The sequence below is a fragment of the Dromaius novaehollandiae genome, chromosome 6 (genome assembly GCF_036370855.1).
Source record: "Dromaius novaehollandiae isolate bDroNov1 chromosome 6, bDroNov1.hap1, whole genome shotgun sequence".
Classification (NCBI taxonomy): domain Eukaryota; kingdom Metazoa; phylum Chordata; class Aves; order Casuariiformes; family Dromaiidae; genus Dromaius; species Dromaius novaehollandiae.
The window spans coordinates 33,878,308-33,898,698 of NC_088103.1; the positions used below are offsets into that span (position 1 = coordinate 33,878,308).

At 45.2% G+C, this 20,391-nt stretch overlaps 1 protein-coding gene across 6 annotated transcripts in view; it reads left to right on the forward strand.

Moving 5' to 3' along the window:
- Positions 1-20,391, forward strand: part of WBP1L (WW domain binding protein 1 like) — a 60,896-nt gene that overhangs the window by 20,794 nt on the left and 19,711 nt on the right. The window contains exon 1 of one of the 6 annotated variants that reach the window (XM_064514172.1): positions 14,404-14,624. The exons of 3 other annotated variants lie outside the window; for them this stretch is intronic. In XM_064514172.1, the coding sequence (XP_064370242.1) occupies positions 14,585-14,624 (40 nt within the window). In that variant the 5' untranslated portion in view covers positions 14,404-14,584. Of the gene's footprint in view, positions 1-14,403; positions 14,625-15,594; positions 15,741-20,391 lie in introns of those variants that run through there. 2 more of the 6 variants (XM_026110362.2, XM_064514171.1) reach the window with 2 other exon arrangements.

Below are 20,391 nucleotides of genomic sequence, written 5' to 3' on the forward strand. Positions count from 1 at the left end.
ACAGCAGCAGACCAGGCGATCCTCCCGTACACTACGTCTGCCAGTGGGACCCAAAGGAATACGAGTGAGATGCTCTCTTATACCCTTCTCTTCTCACTTTTTGGGTGAGGTCTGCTTGTTAGTTCAATGAGTGAAGAATATTTTCTGTCTCGGAACACATGCAGAAGCAGGAAGGCTAAATATACTCCTCTTCAAACCTCAGACAAGCTAATTTTGGTATTCTCATTGTTCCCCACATCTTCTGTACTGCTGCACTGACATCCCTCGCAAGTTGAAGGCCAAGTGTGGTTGGTTTTGTTTTGTTTTTTAGTCTTGCTTCCCTCCCTCCACAGTTTAACTTTTCTTATGAGGTTTATCTCTGATCAAAGGATATTAACAAAATCCTTATTTTCTTGGTTTTATAAATTTGGCTTCAAATATGCTCTAGTAGAAACTTGGCAAACACTGTCTTTGTATGCAAACATTTGGGATGGGATAGAGGAACACTTGGCTGTTAAAAAGTTACATATGGGAAAGTCACATGGAGTGTTGCGTTTTATTTATAGTTCTGCAAAGTCCTCTTCTAATTTGAAAAAGTAGAAAAGACTAAATAGCGGCTTCTGGAAAGCAAACAGCTAGATTTTTTTTTTTCCCATGAGTATTTTTAACACAAGTATTAACTTCACAGATTGTAATGTTCTTTCCTTCTTAAAAATATATATGTATTTTAGCTTTCAGGGTGTATGATATGGCTAAACTAACATTGCTATGAAAACCTTAAATCCTGCAGTTTCTTGCTTTTTAAATTCTAATTGTGAAGTCATAAGATATGTTTTGTTTTCATTTAGTATATACAGTAGTGAGCTTCCAGAAAGTTAACTTGATTTACGGTGAGTGTACCCAGTGGGGAACCATACACCTTTCACCTTTGTCTCCTAATGAAGGATAAAAGTAGTTCTTTTAAAATCTCTTTTCCAGAAAAAAACTATTTTTAAGCGTTAAATAATGTTTAAGTAAGAACTGAGGCTGGATTTTCAGCCTTGATTGTACCTGTGGACATTTCCAACTACAAGTCCATGGAATAATAATGTTACCACTTAATAGTGCAGCCCTGAGTTTTACATGGGCTGGATTCTGAGCAGTGTTTTGCTGATATCAGTATGGCCTAACTGTATTACGTGAAATTGCTTGAAGAGGACTAAAGGAAGAGTGATGGCAGAGGTCCACCTGGAAGGCTCTAGTGTTCTGCTGCTAGAATTGCTGAACGTGGCAAACGCTTGGTAGAACAGCATTTAAGGTTACACTTGGAGCCATTAGGTTATAAACAAAATATTTTACATACTCACGTTAATATTCTCCTGAACATCAAGATTTCCTGAAAGGTATGAGAACAGGCAGCAGAGAAACTTTTCACTTCTTGAGGTTTATCCACAATTTTCTAGATCGCTAAAGCTCAACTGTCTCATGAAGAAATTTCCACAAAATGAATTTTTTATGCAATTCTCAAAATGTGTATGTGTCAGGGGAATATATTGGGTAGTGTCCTTCCTTTTAGATGTCAGCTTTTCGTATTTTTGCTGGCTGTTGACCACTCTTCTGAGATATAGCTCACTATTTTGGACGATCTTTCTGACTCAAATTTGGTAAATTATGTGAACCTTAGTGTTCAAGAATGCTTTTGGGTCGTGCGCTGTGTTGGGAATAAACATGGCAAAAGCATGAAATTCTTGACAGAATGTCTGAATCTGTGTTTTCGGGTAGAAAAGGGAGTCCTTTTTTTTTTCTAGTCCTTGCTAAGAAATCCCTCCTCAAAAAAAATCATCTTCATCCTTCTTGAGGATGCCAGGGTTTCTGAGAGATCTCACCTCCCATGTAATTTCTTGCCAAGAATGAATCTTTCTTGTGCAAAAATCCTGCTTTGGTGCTAGGCATGATCCAGGTAAAACTAGGTCTGAGGGGGGCTGCGTTGTACTTGTCAGCTTGTCTTTTGGCCTGGCATTAGCATCTCCTGCCTTGACTGAATTTTTGGTGTCTGTAGTGGTGTATCAGCAGCAAGGTGCCTGTGCGCCTTGCTTGTGCCGTCAGCCAGGCTGGGGCAACGCTCTGAAATACATCAAAACCTCTAGGCCACCAACTTGTCCTTCAGAAGCAAATTTTATTTCAGATTGCACTGCTGCTTTGCAAAATACCAGGATCTATAGACCTGGCAGGGTGGCTCTGACAGTCATCCAGTTTCAGCAAGATCTTGGCTCTCTGTTGAATGCCTGACTTAAGTGGCGTTTCTCAGACCTGAAGATATAACTCGCTAGCGACAGCCTTGCTGTCTGCGTGCATCCAGATTTCTTGCCGCTCATCTAGGTGAGAGAGAGAAAAAGCAGAGAGCCTGGATGAAAACCTGGTGAGAGCTGCCGTAGCCAGCAGAGAGATTCGGAGGTGAGTTGCAGTTTGTAGACTGCAGGAGCCACTGGTGCATCTTTCCACTCCTGGAGAGTTTGGGAAGCAGCATTTTCCCATGCGTTTGCTGAGTTTTCAGCAATCTGGTTATCCCTCAGGGTAGTTTTAAAGCCAGTTGCAGGCGATTCGACAGCGGTGCTTTACACTGATGAGGAGCAGCAGGGCTGTGCTTCCTCCTGCCTGCCTTCCCAGCAGAGCTGTGCAGAGGCTCGGCTGCTCGGCGCTGCACCGCTATTAAAGCACAATAATGGCTTTTAAAGCCCAGAGACTCTTCTGTTAGTGCACACGTGAGCTGTGCAGTGGCTGTGTGTTCGAGAACTAAACCTGCCCCAAGGTGCTCAATAGCAGGAAAGCTCTTTGATTCACCTTCGTTATTGACCTGGGTTCCTGACCGAGTCCCCAAAGCGTTTTGCAGAGTCTCTTTTGGTGTCCGAGGGACCAGCTGAAAGCCACTAGCTGCCTTGCTTTGGCAGACACCACTTCCATTTCACTAATGAGTTTCTACATTTACAAGAAATTGCTTTAGCTTTCTTCAGTGAAACTTTCCTTTGAATTTCCCAAGAGTTTGGGGGATGTTTTGCGGGTCACTCCCCCCCGCCCCTCCCCGGGGAATTTCAACTCAGCAGGAGCTCAGGCTTCAACAAATAGTCCAGTGTGTGCGGACACCTTAAAAGACAAAGCCATGCTGTCACTTTGTGCTGACTTCCTTCCACAAATGGTATATACGTTTTAAGCAGTCGACCATTTTTCTTTCTCCTACCAGATCTGCATTTTAAAGGGATCTTGTAGTTTTTTATATTATTATTCGCTGAGGTTTGGAATCGCTTATTAAATTCAGTCTACCAAAACTGAAGGACAGTAAAGGTTTTACTGTTTGTGTAGTCCACCTTTCGGTGTAATAATTGTATTGCAGCTAGCAAGGAACACTCAAAGGCAGAAGAAAAGGTTCTGCAAATATGGCATTAAAGGTGAAAAAACGAAGGACAGTATTAATCTGTAATTTAACGAGGGAAGTGAAAAAGAAGTAACTGATATAGAGACTGAAAGGGTCTGGGGTCTGCTTTTTCTTCTGTGCCTGGGGGGGGAACAAAACCGAAAACACACAAACTCCTAGCTGTAATCCAACACTGATTAAAATGAATGCTAAATATAAAGGGGTCAAAGTAAAGGAACAGAATAAGGAGAGAGAGGATAAAAAATGGTGAAGTCATTGGGGCCTGTTGGAATTTACCCTGGAGAACTTAGAGAGGTAGACGTAGCAGTTTCTGAGTGTTTTCTTTGAGGCTTGCAGAGAATGGGTCGCTGTATAACCTCTTTTTTTGAAGGGAGGGAGGGGAAAAAAAAAGGATCTTTGTATTATACTCAGCCCAACCTCAGTCTCCAGTAAAGTACTGGAACAAATTTATATTTGTTCCAGTTTATAAGCATCGATGAGACAATAAGAAACAAGCGGTATGGCTCTATCAGGAGCAGCCTCACGAGAAGATCTAGTGTGGCTCATGCAGTGGATTGACTCAGCTTGACCTGAGTGAGGGAGCGCGTTGCTCATGGGATGCTGAGCAGGGATCTGTGTTCTGGCTGAAATGGGAATATAGGGGGCTTGGCATATACGCGCCGAAAAGTGTGTGGTGGTTACTGTGGGTATCTCGGAGGGGTCTGCTCTGCCTCTGTGCTAACGGTGTGGAGATGGAGAGAGTGCACTTAATGTGCAGCTGGAGGGTCATATGTATTTTTGAAGACAGGAGAAGAGCTTGGAGAAATAGTCTGAAGCCTCCAACCAAAGTCAGTAAGGAAAATCATGGAATACCATTAGATGAAGAGAGTCAAACAGGAGGTCTAGGAGCTGGGATGTAGCAGCAATTGAGTGCAGCTGTTGCAAAACCAAATCTTTTAGGATGTAGTAATAGAAGTATCAAATATAGATACTTTGCAATGCTGCAAAGTGATGTGCGCAGTTCTGATTGCCACATTTTAAGATGTGTTAGAGTTGTAGACTGAAAAGAGCAGTAAAATCAAGAGATTTAATCCCTATGGTCTTTGAAAAAGACCTTTTGTCTTCTCAAAAACAGCTTATAGAGGAATGGATACATTTTCCAGGTGAGCTAGGTTGTTAAGAAGATGGCAGTGATCAATTATCCTGTTTCTAATGGCAAAGAACAAAAATTACTGCCTTATCTTGCAGTAAGGTCCTGAAATAATATTAGTAGGAAAGAACTTTCTTGTTTTTAAAGAACATGGTGCACTGGCCCAGCTTGCCTGTCAAGGCAGTGGGATCACTGCTGAGTGCAGACTTTTTAAGAATGAGTTAGACAAATGTTGATGCTTTAGGTACAGCAAGTCCTTCTCAGAGTAATTTGATTGACTGGGTGACTTCTCCAGGAGCCTTTCCAGGCTGGTGCCTCTGGGATTGCGTCTTTCATTTCTGAACAGTCCTGACGTTTCAAGCCTCTGTTAAGGAACAAGTGCTGAAAGGAGCACACTTCAATAGCCAGGCTGTAATTAAATCCTGCTCACAAAAGTTGTTGTCCCTCCCCAAGTTCTTTATGTCCCTTTGGAGGCACTGTCACCTGGAAGAAGTCTCTTTCAGTGGGCTGATGACTTTGCAAATTGCAGGTCTGCTCTTTGCAATGAAATCGGTGGGGAATTTTGTCATTCCTTTCCAGGAAAGCAAGGTTGGGCTTGGTTTTCTAAAGTTGATGTTCAGAATGCCTATTCCCCAAGTTACCCACTTCAGGGGAAAAATACTGTTTAAGAAGCCTATGATGTGTCAGAAGTGGATATTTCTAAAAATTGAAAAGATTTCCTTGTCTTAGAGTTTGTTCATTCAGCAGTCATCCACAGGTCTTTGAGTTTTCTGAGCACTGAGGATGTGTATATTCTTCATCTTTGAAGAAAAAGATAACTGGCTTATGACAGCATTTTTAAAAGATTTGCTGTTTTACTGCAGTCTAATTAGCCACAATTACCTTTCTGGAAAATAGAGGGATGTCTGTAAAGTTTTGGTATGGTTTGGTTGTTTTGTTTTTCACTTTGGGTCTGAAGAAGTGTGATCTCAATACCTATTTGCCTTATGCTGATGCCTCTGGACTATTTGGTTTATGCTCTGGGAGAATGTAAAAGAAAAGAATGGTTGCAAAAGTAAGAGGCTACTGGTATTTTGACCTGGAGCAAATGCATATCTGAAAGCCAGACGTTAAGCTAGGAAAATCCAAGCACAAAGCTTTCTCTTTTCCCCCAGCCTTCCTCCTGCGCTTCAGAGAAACGTGTGAAGCAGGTAAGGCGGTGTGGGTCACCCTGTCCTCCTTCAGCGCCGCTACGGCCGTGGGAGAGTTCCCTTTATCTGCCAGCAGAATAACAAGCACTAATGGAAATTATAGCAGTTGGGATAAGATAATACCTATAACGGCAGGTTATACTGATCAGCGTTTCTTCTCGAGATAAAGCTGAAATGAATTTTTAATTATTGGGCATTTAACTATATTAAATAGAGCATGCGTTACCTGTATAGCTAAGGGGAAACCCTACAGGTATCACCAAGGTAGGAGATCAGGGTGCTGAAGGCATCTGCCCTTGGAATGGCAAAACTGCCTGGCCTGCGGGTACATCACCGAAATTTAGAAGCTGGCTGTGATTCGAGGTGCCTCCAGTGCTTTTAATGCTTGAGCAAATCGCAAAGTACGTAATACCAGGGCTGATGCTGAAATGTGACACTCGGACATAGCTTCCTCTTAGCCGCCTGTTACTTCTTACATAACTGCTTGTTGTCCGAGGAGCTGCCTGTAGATGAGCTGAAGCACACAGGAAATACTTGGGTAACCGGTGTCAATACTGCTGGGCACACAGAGAGTAGTAATTAGGTGTATTTAGAGTCTCATCGTTGTAATATCTCACATGACTTTGTCACTCCGTTTTACGTTTGGGGAGAATCCCTGCAGAAAGGGGAACTGCAGATGAGCAGAGGAGCTGGTAGTCGGGGGCACTGTACACTTGAATCGAGTCACCTTCATTTGTACCAGGAAACCTAGATCTGGGAGCTCTCTGCTTTAGGCAGATCACGTTTTTCGAGGCCTTTCTTGTTTGAGGCAGTCCCAAAAGCGCTTTGTGATGGTCGGCGGAGCAGCAAAGCGCGGGGGCTTTGGGGGAGCTTGTCTTCTCTTCCCTGTGAAGATGGGGGCCAAAGCAGAACCCGTGTTATAACAGAGGAGAGATTAGGCTTTAATACCTTGCTATTTCTTGCTGTTTCAGAGACATGAGCAAATTCAAGCTTAAATCTGCACTTAAATATATCCTGTGCCAGTTTTTCTTCCTCATTTTTAGCTGATAGTCTACTGTTTCAGAAAGAGATGAGTTCATGTTTCACTCTTCCAAGTATTCAGAGAGCTCCTGAACATCACACTTACTCAAGTTTGAAAATATGAGAGTGCCTTTAAGATGAGGCTTTCTGAAGTGGTTTTTCCTGAAGATGCATGCTTTTAAAAGTTTCTAAAAGTGGAAGTTAAGATCTGATTGCTCTCTTACTTAGTGTTTTGTCTGGTGATTTAAAAGTGAAGTCTTTAATACTGTTGTGCTGTGATCTTTTAAATGCTTGTGGTATTGAACCTTCTTAATAGTTGAGCTTGTGGTTTCCTTTTATTCTTCGCTTTGGTTCTTTGAAGATATATGTATAGAATCCGTAGCGCTCTTCGTTTTGGAAAAGGAGAACTATTCTTCCTGTGTTTTTGCTAGTCAGAATATGCTGAGTGGAAAGACTTCCCTCACTATCTGTGCCAGGGTTTAACCACAAACTCGGAGCCTCTGCCTTCCTCTAGCGGTTTAGTTTTCTGCTAGAAATCATGTAAAACTCTAGGTGCTGCCTAGCCCACCAGATTAATTGACAGGCTTTTAACTTCTGGAGTACTATATTCCAATCCACACGGATTTTCTAGGAGGAAAAAGAGACTCAGTTAAACCGTCATTTGTGTATCACAAAGCCAGTCCCCTCTGCAGCCCAGAACCCGCATATCGATGGGGATGGTGCCAAGGCACAGTGTCGAGCGCAAAGTCCAGGGATGATAGTAGGAAGGTGCTCCAAGCTGCACCTATACAGGGCAGTTAGAGCAGCTCCATCTTTGCCTCAATAAAACCTAGGAGATATTACTTTGCAGTGCAACGTTATCAAGCTATGATATCTGGCAGGGTGCTGGGAAAGATACAGCTGCTGATGTCTCTTTGTCCTAAATTAATTCCCAGAAAATCTGATCCTTTCACAGAAGGGTACAGACTATATAGAAATGGTGCTCTGCTGGAAACAGAAACTTAATTCTCAGAACTCAATAAAAGAACCTCTTTCTTGCAAAACCAGCTGAGGAAAACAAGACTGCTCAGTTTATTGGGGCTTTTGTAAATTTGTTCAAGATGTAAACGTCAGCTCAAAAAAGACCAAGGAACTTAAGAAAGATCTGACCAGGCTATATGAGTAACACATATCACAGCAAAATCCTACATGATGAGGCAGCCTTTTTAACTAACTGCATATCTCATTAGGTTAATTAACTACATCATTGCTGAAGGAAGACCTGGGCTGCTGTTTCTGACCTTCTGACCAGTGTAGGTTTGTTTTATGTTTTTTTTGGGTTCTTTTTTCTTCATAAGAAAAGTAAAAAGTAATAGAGGATAATATTTTCTAAGTTGCAGGGTTACCATCACTTCAGATTACTTGCTCTTCTCTATATTTGCATCTGTGTGGGTGTATCCCACTATCAACATCTGTGCCTCATGTGTATGATGTCAGATTTTATCTGAAGAGTAGTGTTTTGCAGAGTGGCATGTGTCACTTCTGAGAGTGCAAAAGGAGCAGAAGGCCATGACCTTTCTTGGTTTTGTCTTCCCGCTCGAAGCGATGGAATTTGGCTGATCCCTGACCCTCTTCTGCTTCAGACTTCTGTCTCCAGGTATATCTTGGTGATTAAATGCCACATGACCCTCCTTATCTTTAGTGGATTCTCTGTTTTTTGGGTCGGTTCTTTCTCCATGCATTTGCAGGTAAAAAGAGATCGAGCCTTACTTCATCTGCAGTGGACTTGTTTCTGATATAGTTGGGCCCAGCAGTGGCAGGGCTGCATCCCAGACGATTGCTCCAGGTACGAATCCTCCTCATTCAGGACTTGTAAGTTAAAACTACATCTGCTGGCATAATTGCCTGTTGCCTTAGATCCTGATGAAAGATCCACCTCTTAGGACCCCAGAGGGTCATTTGGAGCAATATTGCCCTCTGAAGTCTAGAAGCAATAGAGGAGCAAGGAAGAAAATAACCTGAAATCAGTGCTAGTCACCCCGGTAGTAGTGCCGTTAGCTCTGGCAACTCCTATCTCAACAACAAAGCCAGCTGCCATTCTGGCACCAAGACAGGCAGACTTGGCATAAACCCCTCTGGCACTAAAAAAACTGCGTCGTGGGAGCTGGCACCAACACTGTGAAACAAGGGTAAGGCCCAAGGGAAATGCCGAGCAGACATGAGATGAATACTAAAAATAGCAATTTGCTGTCATTTGGAGAGAAAACAAATGGCACTTCGAAGAGTAGGGCATCTAAGATCTCCATCAAGGTTGTGCTGGTAAGCAAACTAGCACTGGCAGCTTGGGGACAAGACTGTCTACTGTGATGATGTGACCAAGGGACACACACATGCTGTATTTTTGGTATCCACATGGTACAAGACTCTAAAACTAGAACAGACGCTCACCGTCTTAATTCCACGTTTGGGGGATCTTGTTACTGTTTATAGACTCTGCCTTCTTCCCCGTCTGGAGCAGATTGTCTCCTCTTGAGCCATTACCAAAGGTCTTGTTTGCACACACAGGCATAAGGAAAACAAGAGTTGTAGTGCCAAAAAGCAGGGAGCCAGCCTGGTGTCCCTGTACCACCCCAGGCATGCTAGCTGTCCTGAAGACAGTCTCTTCAAATGTTGAACAGCTGATCTTCCCTCCCTCCTCCTTTTCTCTTTCCAAGCAGCCTCTGAGAAAGAGAGGAGGCTTTCCAGTGACTTCATTATCCATGACAGACTAAAACTGGAGCCTGACATCAGTGTCCCAAACCCGGGAACTCTAGTGGGACAGAGCTGACTCTGTCCCCACTGAAGCAGTTAGTATCATCTCTGAATAGGGCAATTTCCACTCTTTAGTCCCCTGCTTCCTCAGTGACTAAGGACTTCAAAGCTTTTTAGGACCTCTGGGCTTGCCAAGCAGGTCTGGATATTGAAACAGTGGTCATGCAAAATAGATCATGCAAATAGTCTTTGGCATTACAACTACATTGGCTTGGCCATAACTGTGCTGCTGTGAAGAAAAGCATGCTGGACCTGTGGTTATCAGTTGTTCCTCCTCTTTAGAGAAGAAGCAGCAAGAAATAATGTTACCGAGGGCTCAAAACTTCAAGCTACCCTTAGCAAAAACTATTTTGGGATCTCGGAGTCTGGACTTTTCATTGACAGCACTCTCCCATCAGTTAAACAGCAGAGTTAGTAGGAGCATCTGGAGCAGCTTGGATGTGGCCTGGTTTTGTTTTCCCCATCAGATGGGTGTTGGAGAGGATTCCCCTCGGATATCCCTGCCACTTCCACCCTTTCTCTGCTCCCTGCCCTTTCTTGGGCACTCTTCTTACAAGAGCTTAATACGGAAAGTGCCTTAAGAGGAGGGATTGCTCACTTTAAAGAAGCGTGAAGGGAAGTGCTTTACTGTTGGTATTTCTTCACCCAAATACGAATGTGAAGAGGACAGGCTCCATCTGGAGTGCCAGGTGATGGAGTGGGCAGTGCTTTCCTCTGCAACGTTCAAGGCTCACTCATGGCTTACAGGTGCAGGACGTGGTGCATCCTTGCACTTGTCCTCTTGGCCTGCAGTTGCTGTTCAAGATTCAATTAGAATGGAGCATGAACTGTTGCATTTGGGCTCTCTGCAACACTGTGCTTGTTTTGAGGTGCGCGGTCTGTTCCTCCGTAACCAGTTCCTCGGAGACAACGCGCAGGCAACAGCTGTGAGGTTGAAATGCACCATCCCTATTTGCTTATCTAAACTCTGTAGTAAGCTACGAAAGAGTCTTGCAGATCTAAACCACTGAGTTGACAGAAGCAGTAACAGACTGCAGAAAAGAGGTAGCTGCCCAAGGACAGACTCTAACCTCTGCAAGCCCTTGTGCTTCACCGCATGCGAAAACTGACTGTTCTGACAGTCTGGTGCAGCAGTGGCTCACGTGTCTGTTCCAGCAGGTATGATGGCTTCTGCTAGAATTATTCTTTCTTCTAACATCAAAGTCAGTTTGGCCTAACAAACGTTAAGTACAAGTGACTTCAGTGTCATTGCTTGCCTTCTTGTTGAACCGCACACAAATAGGAGACCTTCTTTACCCCACTCCTAAACAATACAGTGATGCTAAGAGTGAAGGGGACTGCCTGCAAGGTTTGCTTGGACCACATACCCATAAGCAGTAGGTAGCTGTAACTGTAGGTACTGGGAAATTATTAAGCATCAGACTTGCCTGTCTTATGTTCCTGTTTGTCCTCTGCAATTCATTAATGATGTTCTCTGTGAGCAGCGCCAAAGCTATACGTGACACAAACCAGGGGCACCTGCTTCTTATATCGGAAAGTTGTCCTCTTCTTGCATTGGTGCTGTTAGTGGGTAAGTGGCCCTTCACTTTTCAGGAATTAGCAACAAGTGGGCAGACTTCACGCGCAGATAACAGGTGCCCGGCCAGCAGTGGTTTCCAGGCAGATCCAGCATTGCATCGGGGATCTCCCGACAGTTCATGCTGTTTTTGCAGTCAAACGAGCCCCTTTGGAGCTTTTGCTGTCAAGGCAAACGGAGCTTGGTTATTGCCTGGATGTTGTCATATTTCAGGGGAACAGAGATCTGCTTTTATGTCTTTCTATATGCTTGTCCTTCCCTTTTCACTTTATTCCCAGAGTCACCTCCAGGACTGGGGAAGATAGTCACTGTCGTTCAGGTTGCATCTTTCGCCCATGCAGTTTCGAGTGCCTGACAGGTCTGCGCTGTCGCAGTTCCAGCACCCAAGGCTGACAAATGACAGCGGATAGCTGATGCTCCTGTTGCCAACGTGAAAATAACAGTGTGTGTACTGGGGCAAATGGAAGTGCCTTAGGTACAGTTGCTCCAACTTTATGGTCAGCCTGCATAGTTGCACTGGCTTTTTTTCAGAACCACAATATTGAAGTTTAATTGAGGGGATATTGCACACCACCCACATCTACTGTTCAAAACCTGCCTCTGCCTAGTACTCCAATTATGGTGCTACTGAGATTAGCCCTGTGCGCCAAGCCTGGCAGATATAAACTGTGCAACTTCATTTTTATTCCAATCGTACTGTCATAACTGGCTCTTCCAAATGTCAAGCTGTTTCTTCAGGGCGCATCAAAATGGATAGTGCATCTTGCTGGTTACTAAACCAGCTCACACGCATCTCCCACCAAACATTGAAGGTGATCCTACAACGGCCCAGACAACTTTCTTCATCTGCTTCAGTAACATGCTAGTACCTGGGATCACAAGGCACAGCGTGTGCTGGGCTTGTGAAATTGCCAAGCAGCATCCTGCACACAGTGTCTGGGGCGGATGGCGTGTTCAGGAGGGCAGTACTACAGTCTGATAAAGCTGGAGGTCTTCATTCCCGCTGTTAAAAAAGAAGCTTGCTCACCACTCACCTGCAGTGGGATTTGCACTGAGATGTCCTCAGAGAAAGAAGAATGGTTGTTTGCCCTAAACCAGCAGGTTTTCAAAATAACGCAGATTTCATGATCTGTCCTGACTTTTCTGAGCCCTCAAGAGAAACTGCAAAAACTTGTTTGCTCTGTCTGTTATATCTCAGATAGAGGCACAACAAGTCATGGAGGAATAAGTGGCAGATGCTAAGCTCCAGGTTCTCATAAAGGAAGTGAAATCCATGCTGAGCTTGCCTTAGAGCTGCTGTTATTTTCCTTAAAATAATTATTGTTTCAGGTCTGGGTGTTTCCAACCAGAGGGCAATAGAAAATCAGAAGGGTTTCAGATACGGGCAGCAGACAGTTGAAGGCTTTGGGAAAGATCTTACATTAGGAGGACTGTGAAGATAACTATCTTGTAAAAGATATCAAACAGGTACAGAGTAATGAATGGGTGAGAAGATAGATGGGGACTTCTGTTCTCACTTGTTAATAATATGGAAGTCAGATTAGAAGATGGTGAATTCACTGCTCATGAAAGGAGCTCTTTGTTCACAGCCACTGTCCAAGAGGCTCATTGCCACAGGATACATCACTGGGGCCAGGACTTCTGAATTTGAAAAAGAGGGGGCAAAATGATATAAATCAGAATATCCAAGCAATTGCAAAGATTGGGAGAACCGAAATGTTTTGAAAAGACTGAGTATATTGATTTATAAGGTATGAGCTAACTACTCCAGCTGCTGGGGCTAGAGAGGATAATTTTTTTTTACCTCTGCAGAGGTTTTTCTGTAGTCACCTATAGCAGGTTTGTGCAGTATTCCCCTCGTGTTACCAGCTGCTGTCACTCGGCGTCCGCAAGAGAAGGCGACTGCTGCTCTTGAGTCTGGTAACACCCGCTTGCAAACCATCTTCTTCTTGTCAGTCTCTTCAGGATTGCTAAATTCACACGTAAACTAGGATGCGTTTGCTTTTCCGCTGAGTTATCGCCTCTGATATTCCTTTGTGTGTCGACTTGGATCAGGAATGAGGCTTTGCCTCTGCAGCACGTTTGGGGGGAGCGATGGCTTGGTCCCTCGGCAGCCAGGATCCGGGGACCGCTGCTTGGGCTTGGCCCCGAGAGCCAGGACTGTGCTAGCAGCCACCAAAATAGAGTATTTCAAAGGGCAGCGTAAGGCCATGGAAGAGATTACTGAAACAGAAAGCTGCCCTTTTATATCATTGGTGTTTATCTATGTAATTGGAAAAGCAAAGGTTGCAAGGTTGTTTGATCCAAAAGCTGGAAAATCCGTTGCCTGGCTCATGCTAGTCAACACTGACGTTTTGCATCCTTCAGGAAATTACTTATGTGCCTATTTTCTTGGGAAAAACAGGGCCGTGCATACTTCAAATGACAAGTTTATTTGGTGGCTTTAAAGCCGTTTAAAATAAGCGCTACTTCGAAGAGTCTCCCAGCCCACCGGCGGTGTTAAAGGCCGGCGCACAGCCAGGTCCTGGCCCCGTGCGACGGACGGAGGCAGCTGCCCAGTAACCAGAAGCACCCAACAAAAAAAAAAAGAGGTCGCTGAACTTTTAAAGTAGAGGCATAAAAGGGAGTTAAATTTAGATCCCCTTCTGCAGTGTCATCTCCCGTGTTGCTGTGGGACTTGCTGTGCCCCTTGCGCATGGGAGGACAGACGAGAAATGCCAGCCCGCATCCCACAGGATGGGCTTGTTTGCAAGGCTTAACAGCCCGCTGGCACGAGAGCTCGAGGGGAGCTGGAGACCGTCCCTGGGGGCCCTTCGTGTTTTCTGTGCAGGGACAGGGACCGAGAGACGCCCCTGTTACGCCCTAGAGGCCTGATCCTGATGCCGTTGAAACGGGGGCAGTAGCCCGCTTTCTTTAGCGGGGTGGCTGAGGGTTGGAAAGCGCGGCAGGGACTGCGCCAAAAAATTGCAGAAGTGGCGGTAGGCAGGGTGCACGGGGCGGCTTGGATCTGCGACGGCTTTACCAAAATCCCAGGGGTTTCGCTAGTGACATTTAATTGCCACCGAGGCTCCCTTGCTCCTTGCCGGCGTTTTTAATGGGTTTTCCCAGGGTCCCGCGCCGCTGAACACGCGCCCTCTGCTCACGGCCAGCTGCCTGGCAGCGGCCAGCAGCTGCCTTAAGGTCCTGGGTTGCATGGGGCTTGCTTTTTTTTTTTTTCGTTTTGTTTTTTTCAGCGCTGCCTGACCTGATGTCATTTCCCTCTTGCAAACAGCCCCGCTCGTCTGCGTCTGAGATATGTCACGGGGGTGGGAGGAGGAGGAGGAGGGGGAGCCAGCGCGTGCGGGCCGTGGCCCCGGACCCTGTTTACTTTGCATTCCCAGCCGAGGAAGCCCGGGTCAAACAGGATCGCGGGCGCGCGCTGCCCGCAGCCGCCGAGGAAATGGGTCCCGCGGGGCTTTAAATGCCGTTGTTCCCAGGCGCTGGCGTGGACGATGAGCCTGCAGCATGCCTTTCCTGTTGGGTCTCAGACAGGTAACCGGCTTCAGCGCGGCTCCTTCAGCTGGAGGATGCGGCTTATTTACTTTTCTTTTCCTTTTTTCCATAAGGAAATGACTTCTGGCTTTCCCAGAAGAGAACGGTGCAAGCAGCGCTCCCCCGCCGGCGGTGTTTGCTCGGCAGCGCCGCTGGCTCGAGAACTGCTTTTTGACTTGCAAGGAAGGAGCAAAACGCAGCTAGCGAGGAGAGGAAACTCTCTCAGGTTGTGTCGTTGGGGGATTAGCAGCGGGGTGGTTCCTTCTGCTGCTCTCCTGGAGAGTTTCTGCTTGCTTGGTTTTTAAGGGTGTTTTCCACAGTCCTTAACGCGGGAATACATATTTATATTGCTCAAAAACTTGTGCCAAACTTTTGAGCAGTTTTCTTGTGTGGGCAATATTTTGAACATTTATATATGTTTCATATATATAGCCAGATCTGTAGCTCATCTTTTACGAAGGTCACTGAACAGACAAGGGCAGAGTGCTGGGACCCCTGGTTTGCGGACTTGCTAAACGGTCTGGGGAGCTTCTGCTTGCACCAGAAACTCGGGATAATTTAATAGCCGGTAATATCGAGTGGAATGAGAAGCAGTAGCAACTGCCCGGCTGCTCCTGGCCGGGAGGAGGGTGCCAACTATTTGTTCTCGGGCTTTGGGCAGGGCAAAACCTTTTTTTGGTCTGGGAGGCATGTCTGGTGGGGGGGGTCTGACTCTAAGCTCTTTCCAGTGCTGCCAGGATCCGTAATCCCCAATAAATAGATATTACGTGATAGAGTGCTGTTTAGAGTCGCTTGTTCAGAATTAAAACTTCAAGATATATCCGAAGTGTGTTTTAAATGACTAACTTTCCATTGCTTTGAAACGAAGGCAGGCGGACTTGCAACACACTGCTGAGTAAACACTGCTGTCTCTTTTCCCTTATCAGTTCAGTTTTTGGTGAAATGCGGCTCCCCCTTCCCTCCCACCCGGCTGGTTTGAAAGCAGTTTTGCAGAGGGAACTACCTCCAGCCCAGTGACCTTCTGCGACTGAAGGCGGTGGCTGCGATAGTTCCCGTGTCAGCGCGCAGGGCAGAGTCTTCCCTTCGCCCGGGCACCAGCAGCACGGCTGCATTTTTGTAGGTGAAGCTTTTTGGTTTTAAAAAGCCTTTGGGGATCATGGGGTACAAAACCTAAAGCTAGGTGTGCTTTAGCTTTGTTTGCTCCGACCGCGAGCACCCGTTTATCTTGGGGCGGAGGGGGAAGATGGTGTTTTTTTTTTCTCTGCTTGCAACTTTTTAGCGTAGAAACGGAGGCAGATGCAGGAAGCTGAGAAAGGTGTTGCCTCAAGACCAGCTGAGCAAAGCTCTTGGCTATTTTTATCCCCTGAGGAGGGACCCGGTGGGAAAGAGCTGCTTGGGGAGGTGCTTCAACTTCAGTTTTTGTCCTTTTTCAACTTTGAAAAATCTAAATATTTAGGATTGTGCCCTGCGGTATTCAGATATTACTTTGCCCGCTGCTGAGAGGAAGGAAGGGTTGTTAGTGAGCTGCGCGGTTCAGTCGCCTCAGTTGGCTCTTCTTGTGCTCGGACAGCGAGCTTTTGGGTGCCCGGGATGTATGTCTGTCTTTTTTCTTTTTTCTTTTTTTTTTTCTTTTGTTGCTGTTCCTGCTCAGCAGAAAGGGTGCCGCTCACAGCATTGCAGCAAGGCGGGTGGGCGGCCAGGCACGTGATGACACTATCAACTACCATTGCATTTACTGGGGCAAAACCAAGACCAGCTTTTAAGCTGTTTTACATGCCTAGTTTGGTTGATAGACTGTGATTGCGTGCCCTTCCTCAGGAGGGATCAGTAGTGTTTGATTTGGTGCATTGAGGAGGAAGAAATTTTGATCTTTATAGTTCCTTACTATTAAAAAACATTTTTTTTCTTCAAAAGTGCATGTTGCAAAGGGGATGATGCTTAAATGCCTAAAAAGCTAGGTCAGCTCCATCTGACGTCAGGGCAACGTGGGTGTATTTTTAAAGCTCCCATCCCAGGAAACATGGTTGGGGACGATCTTGGCTTTCGTTTTGAAGTGAGCGTTTGGCCTTCTGGTTGCAGGTGGAAGCTCGAACATGCTTATGCAGTTCACTGCATAGATAAAATATAACAAAACCAAAAAAAAAGCAACATGTTGGATTCCTAACTTTTTTTTTTAATTTTCACTTTAACTGCTTGAGGTTTTCAGCGCTGTCAACCGTTTGGTGGTTTAAAAGGCAAAGCCGAGTGCAGCTTTCTCGGCGCGCTGGGCTGTCGGTTCCTGGAAGCGTATCTGTGCCGCGAGAGGGCCGGGCCGTGCCGGCCGCTGGGAAGCTTCTAGCAAGGCGTTGGAGAAGTAAACACTTTCACGTGCTGGAAGCGACTGTGCCTGGCGTCCAAAAGTGCAGCTCGCAATAAACAGAAGTGAAACCAGCTCTTATTAAAGCCTGTCAAAGCATCCGTGAGCTTCGAAAGGACAGTGGCCCTTTAAAGATAGCGCGAGTGTTTCTCCAAGGTAAAGGGCTGCTAGAAACCGATTTGTTCCTTGGATAAAGGTTAATAAAACCTTGGAGGTTCGGCAGCTTTTCTGGGTAAAGGCGTTTGCTGCGGCTGATCAATCTCGGCGTTTTAGATAGGATTCTCCTGCTGCTGGCATTAGCAAAGCAGTAAACGTTGTGGATCCGACTTCCCAGTTTGGAGACCTTCATTGTGCCCGGGACATGTCCTAGGAGTATCTTGATGTTTGTGTTTAACACTGGTTTCTCTTTCACATTTGGGAAACTTTGTTCAGGGTGTATCCTGAAAAAATGTTGTCCGGACCTAATTTATTCCCTGGCCTCAGCTGTCCGTCATAAGGCCACCTCGCGGGAATTTGTCCCCTGGGTGCTGGCAGACACCGATACCTGCAGTTCCAGGAGCTCGCAGCAACTAAAGCAGCTTTCACCTTTACCAAGCTCGCGTGCCTCCGTTCAGCCCACCTCACCAAAGGCACAGCGCTTGCTGAGAGGGGCGATTTTTGTTTTTTACGTTGCAAAGGTCTAACATTTTATGTTCTCTATGTGATTTGGTATTGCAGTCTCATGCTCTCTTGGACCAGCAGTCGCCCAGGTCTCTTATCTGCACAGGGACGCTCATCGCCTTGTCTCTGCTCATCATCTGCAGCGCTGTGTTTGCGTTGCGTTGATGATGGGCAGGGCTGACAAACACTGCTGATAGCCTCATGCGTGAACTTGAGTAAAAGCCAAGTGGTAACTCGTAAATAGCAGGATCAAATACAGTTTTTTCTGCTTGTTGTTTCTAGCATATATTTAAGATAAGGATAAGCTCTTCCATTCTGTGACTCCAGGTATTTAAAGAATAGGTATGGTTCAAGGCCTGATTGCGAGTTACTCAAAATGCATAGGTTTTATACGTTTTTCTGAAGATTGTGACAGCTCAGTCCGTCATTTTTCGCTATTTCTAAGAAAAAGTGTTTATCGTATAGGTTGTGGTCCTAGATAAGGGCTGTAGTTTGAAAGCATTTATAATATGGCGTGAACTTGTGAAATAAAACCAGGTTTTGGCTGGTCTGGAAACAGTAAGGACAGTCTAAATTAGACTGGCAGCATAAAATATTTTTGGTCACTGGCTTAAATCCACCCTGCTATGTTGTCCTGGGGGTGGCTAGGTGCCGAAAGCAAAGGATTGTTGCCCACAAGTAATGCAATTAGTAAACTAACTAGGTCAGGTTATTTTTATTTTTTTTATGGATGCTTATTACCAAGTTCCCTGTGAGAGCCCCGAAGGCAGAAGGTCTAGAGCAGTCATGGGTTTGGGCCTCAGTCCTGTTAAAACCAGTAGCAGCTTGCCCTCAGGCCCATGCCAGCTTGGCAGTCTTCCATCAGCCAGCTGGTCTTCTCACCATGTCCCGCTGATGGTGTCTGCGTACTACCAAGGTGAGGGTGACTAGGTACCTCGGCAGGCTCAACAGCAAACAGGGGTCAGATAAATATAAGGTGCTTGTATTTAGGGTAATGGAGGCAAGACTTCTGTGGAAACAGGAGATGGAGGAGAAAACTAAAATGGTTATTAGATCTTGGCGGTATTGGCCACTGCTGGGTTTAGTTACCTGGCTAATGCCAGCCGAGGAGTCATCTTTTGTAGGTGGTTCACTGCCAGCTGTGCACTTCTGAGTGTGGTCTTGCAATGTTTGTTGCTGCAGTTGCACATACTAATTTTCAGCCTGGAAAATAGTCATACTAGTCTGGAGTTTGCTCATCTTCCTCTTTCTCCTTTTTGACATAATAATGTTACCAGGTTAACTGCCTTTTTTTTCTTTTTTCTTTTTTATTAAGTAGAAGTATGTTTTGAAGTCCCTTGATCCTTTTTACTATAATGATACTTCCTTGTCAATCAGTTGTCATTTCCTTCCATTTCCTACGTTGGATCCAGAATTCTAACAGAGACTTACGGATATTAAACCCAACCATTTAATACTGAAGAACTTTACAAAAGTAGTATGAGGAGGTCTGGTTCCCTCCTTCCTTGCAATGAATGGCAGTTCAGGCACCCTACAGATCTGCATGAGTACCTCCTGTCTTGGTCATGCCCCAGATTTTGACCTTTAATTTGTCACGTAGGCCTCCAGCAAAGGTCCAATACTAGACTGGAAGGTGGAGAAAATAACTGGCTTTTATCCCTGGCACTGACATTAATGTTTGCTGTAGCTTCAGACATGACAGCATATGGCACTGCCTTGAGTTCTCCCTATATCAATCTTGTCTGGATATTTTAAGGTTTATTTGTAAAGCACTTGACAGGGAAAGTGTGCTACTGGCACAGTTGCCAGCATGGTTATTGGTCAAATGCCAAGGTATCAACAGGGAAATAAGAAAAAATAATTTCATTTTTATTCAAAGTTGTGTTATAAAGTCTGTTCATCACACAAAGGAAAAACTAATCCGAATCACCACATCTAAACTACGAAGAGATTCTCCAAACCCACTACAATGATGTCTTGCCAACTCGCCCAGTTTCTCAAGAAAAAGCCTGCACCAGGTTCATCAAATAGTCCCAGTTAGACCAGATGGGGAGAGAAAACAGACTCCAAGGCTGGAGAGCCTTCTCTTGAAAGTTCATACAGGTTTGGGGTCTGGTGACTGCAGTTTCCCCGATTTGTGTCAGCTCTTAGGATAATGCCAGAGACACAGTGATGTACCTACAGCCCAGAGTACGTGCTGCTTTACAGGACAAAGGCAACTCCTTGAAATGAGCTGGAAATCTCTTAGGCTTGCAGGAGGGAGATAACGGATGGCATGTTCAGGCTTCTTAGTTGCCAGACAGGAATATTCTGCTTTAATTGAGTAGAACGTTCTTTGAGAACAGACCCGTGTAGACGCTGCTTAGTAATCCTGTCTGGAGGCGTCTGCAGTGAGCTGGCCAGGAGGGATGTGCTTGCCTGGACAACCAGAAAACAAGACTGTCCTTCAGCAGGGAAGCCTGCACTGGAATGCAATAGCCAGTGGCTAGAAGAAAGTGCTATGGGAAGAAACCCTTCTCTTTCCTTTCTTTATTAAGATGAGTTTAAAAAAAAAAAAAAAAAAAAACCCTTTCCAGTAGTTCAATAAAATCTCCCTGCTGCTAAGAATGATTTAAATGGTTGTTACAAGTACTATTAGAAATGGAAACTAAGAACAAAGGCAGATCAGCAAAATGTGAGTCTTCCAGCTTTACTTCTATGAGATTTTTTTTTCATATTTCCACATTTCTTATCTCTAAAACTACTCTGTCA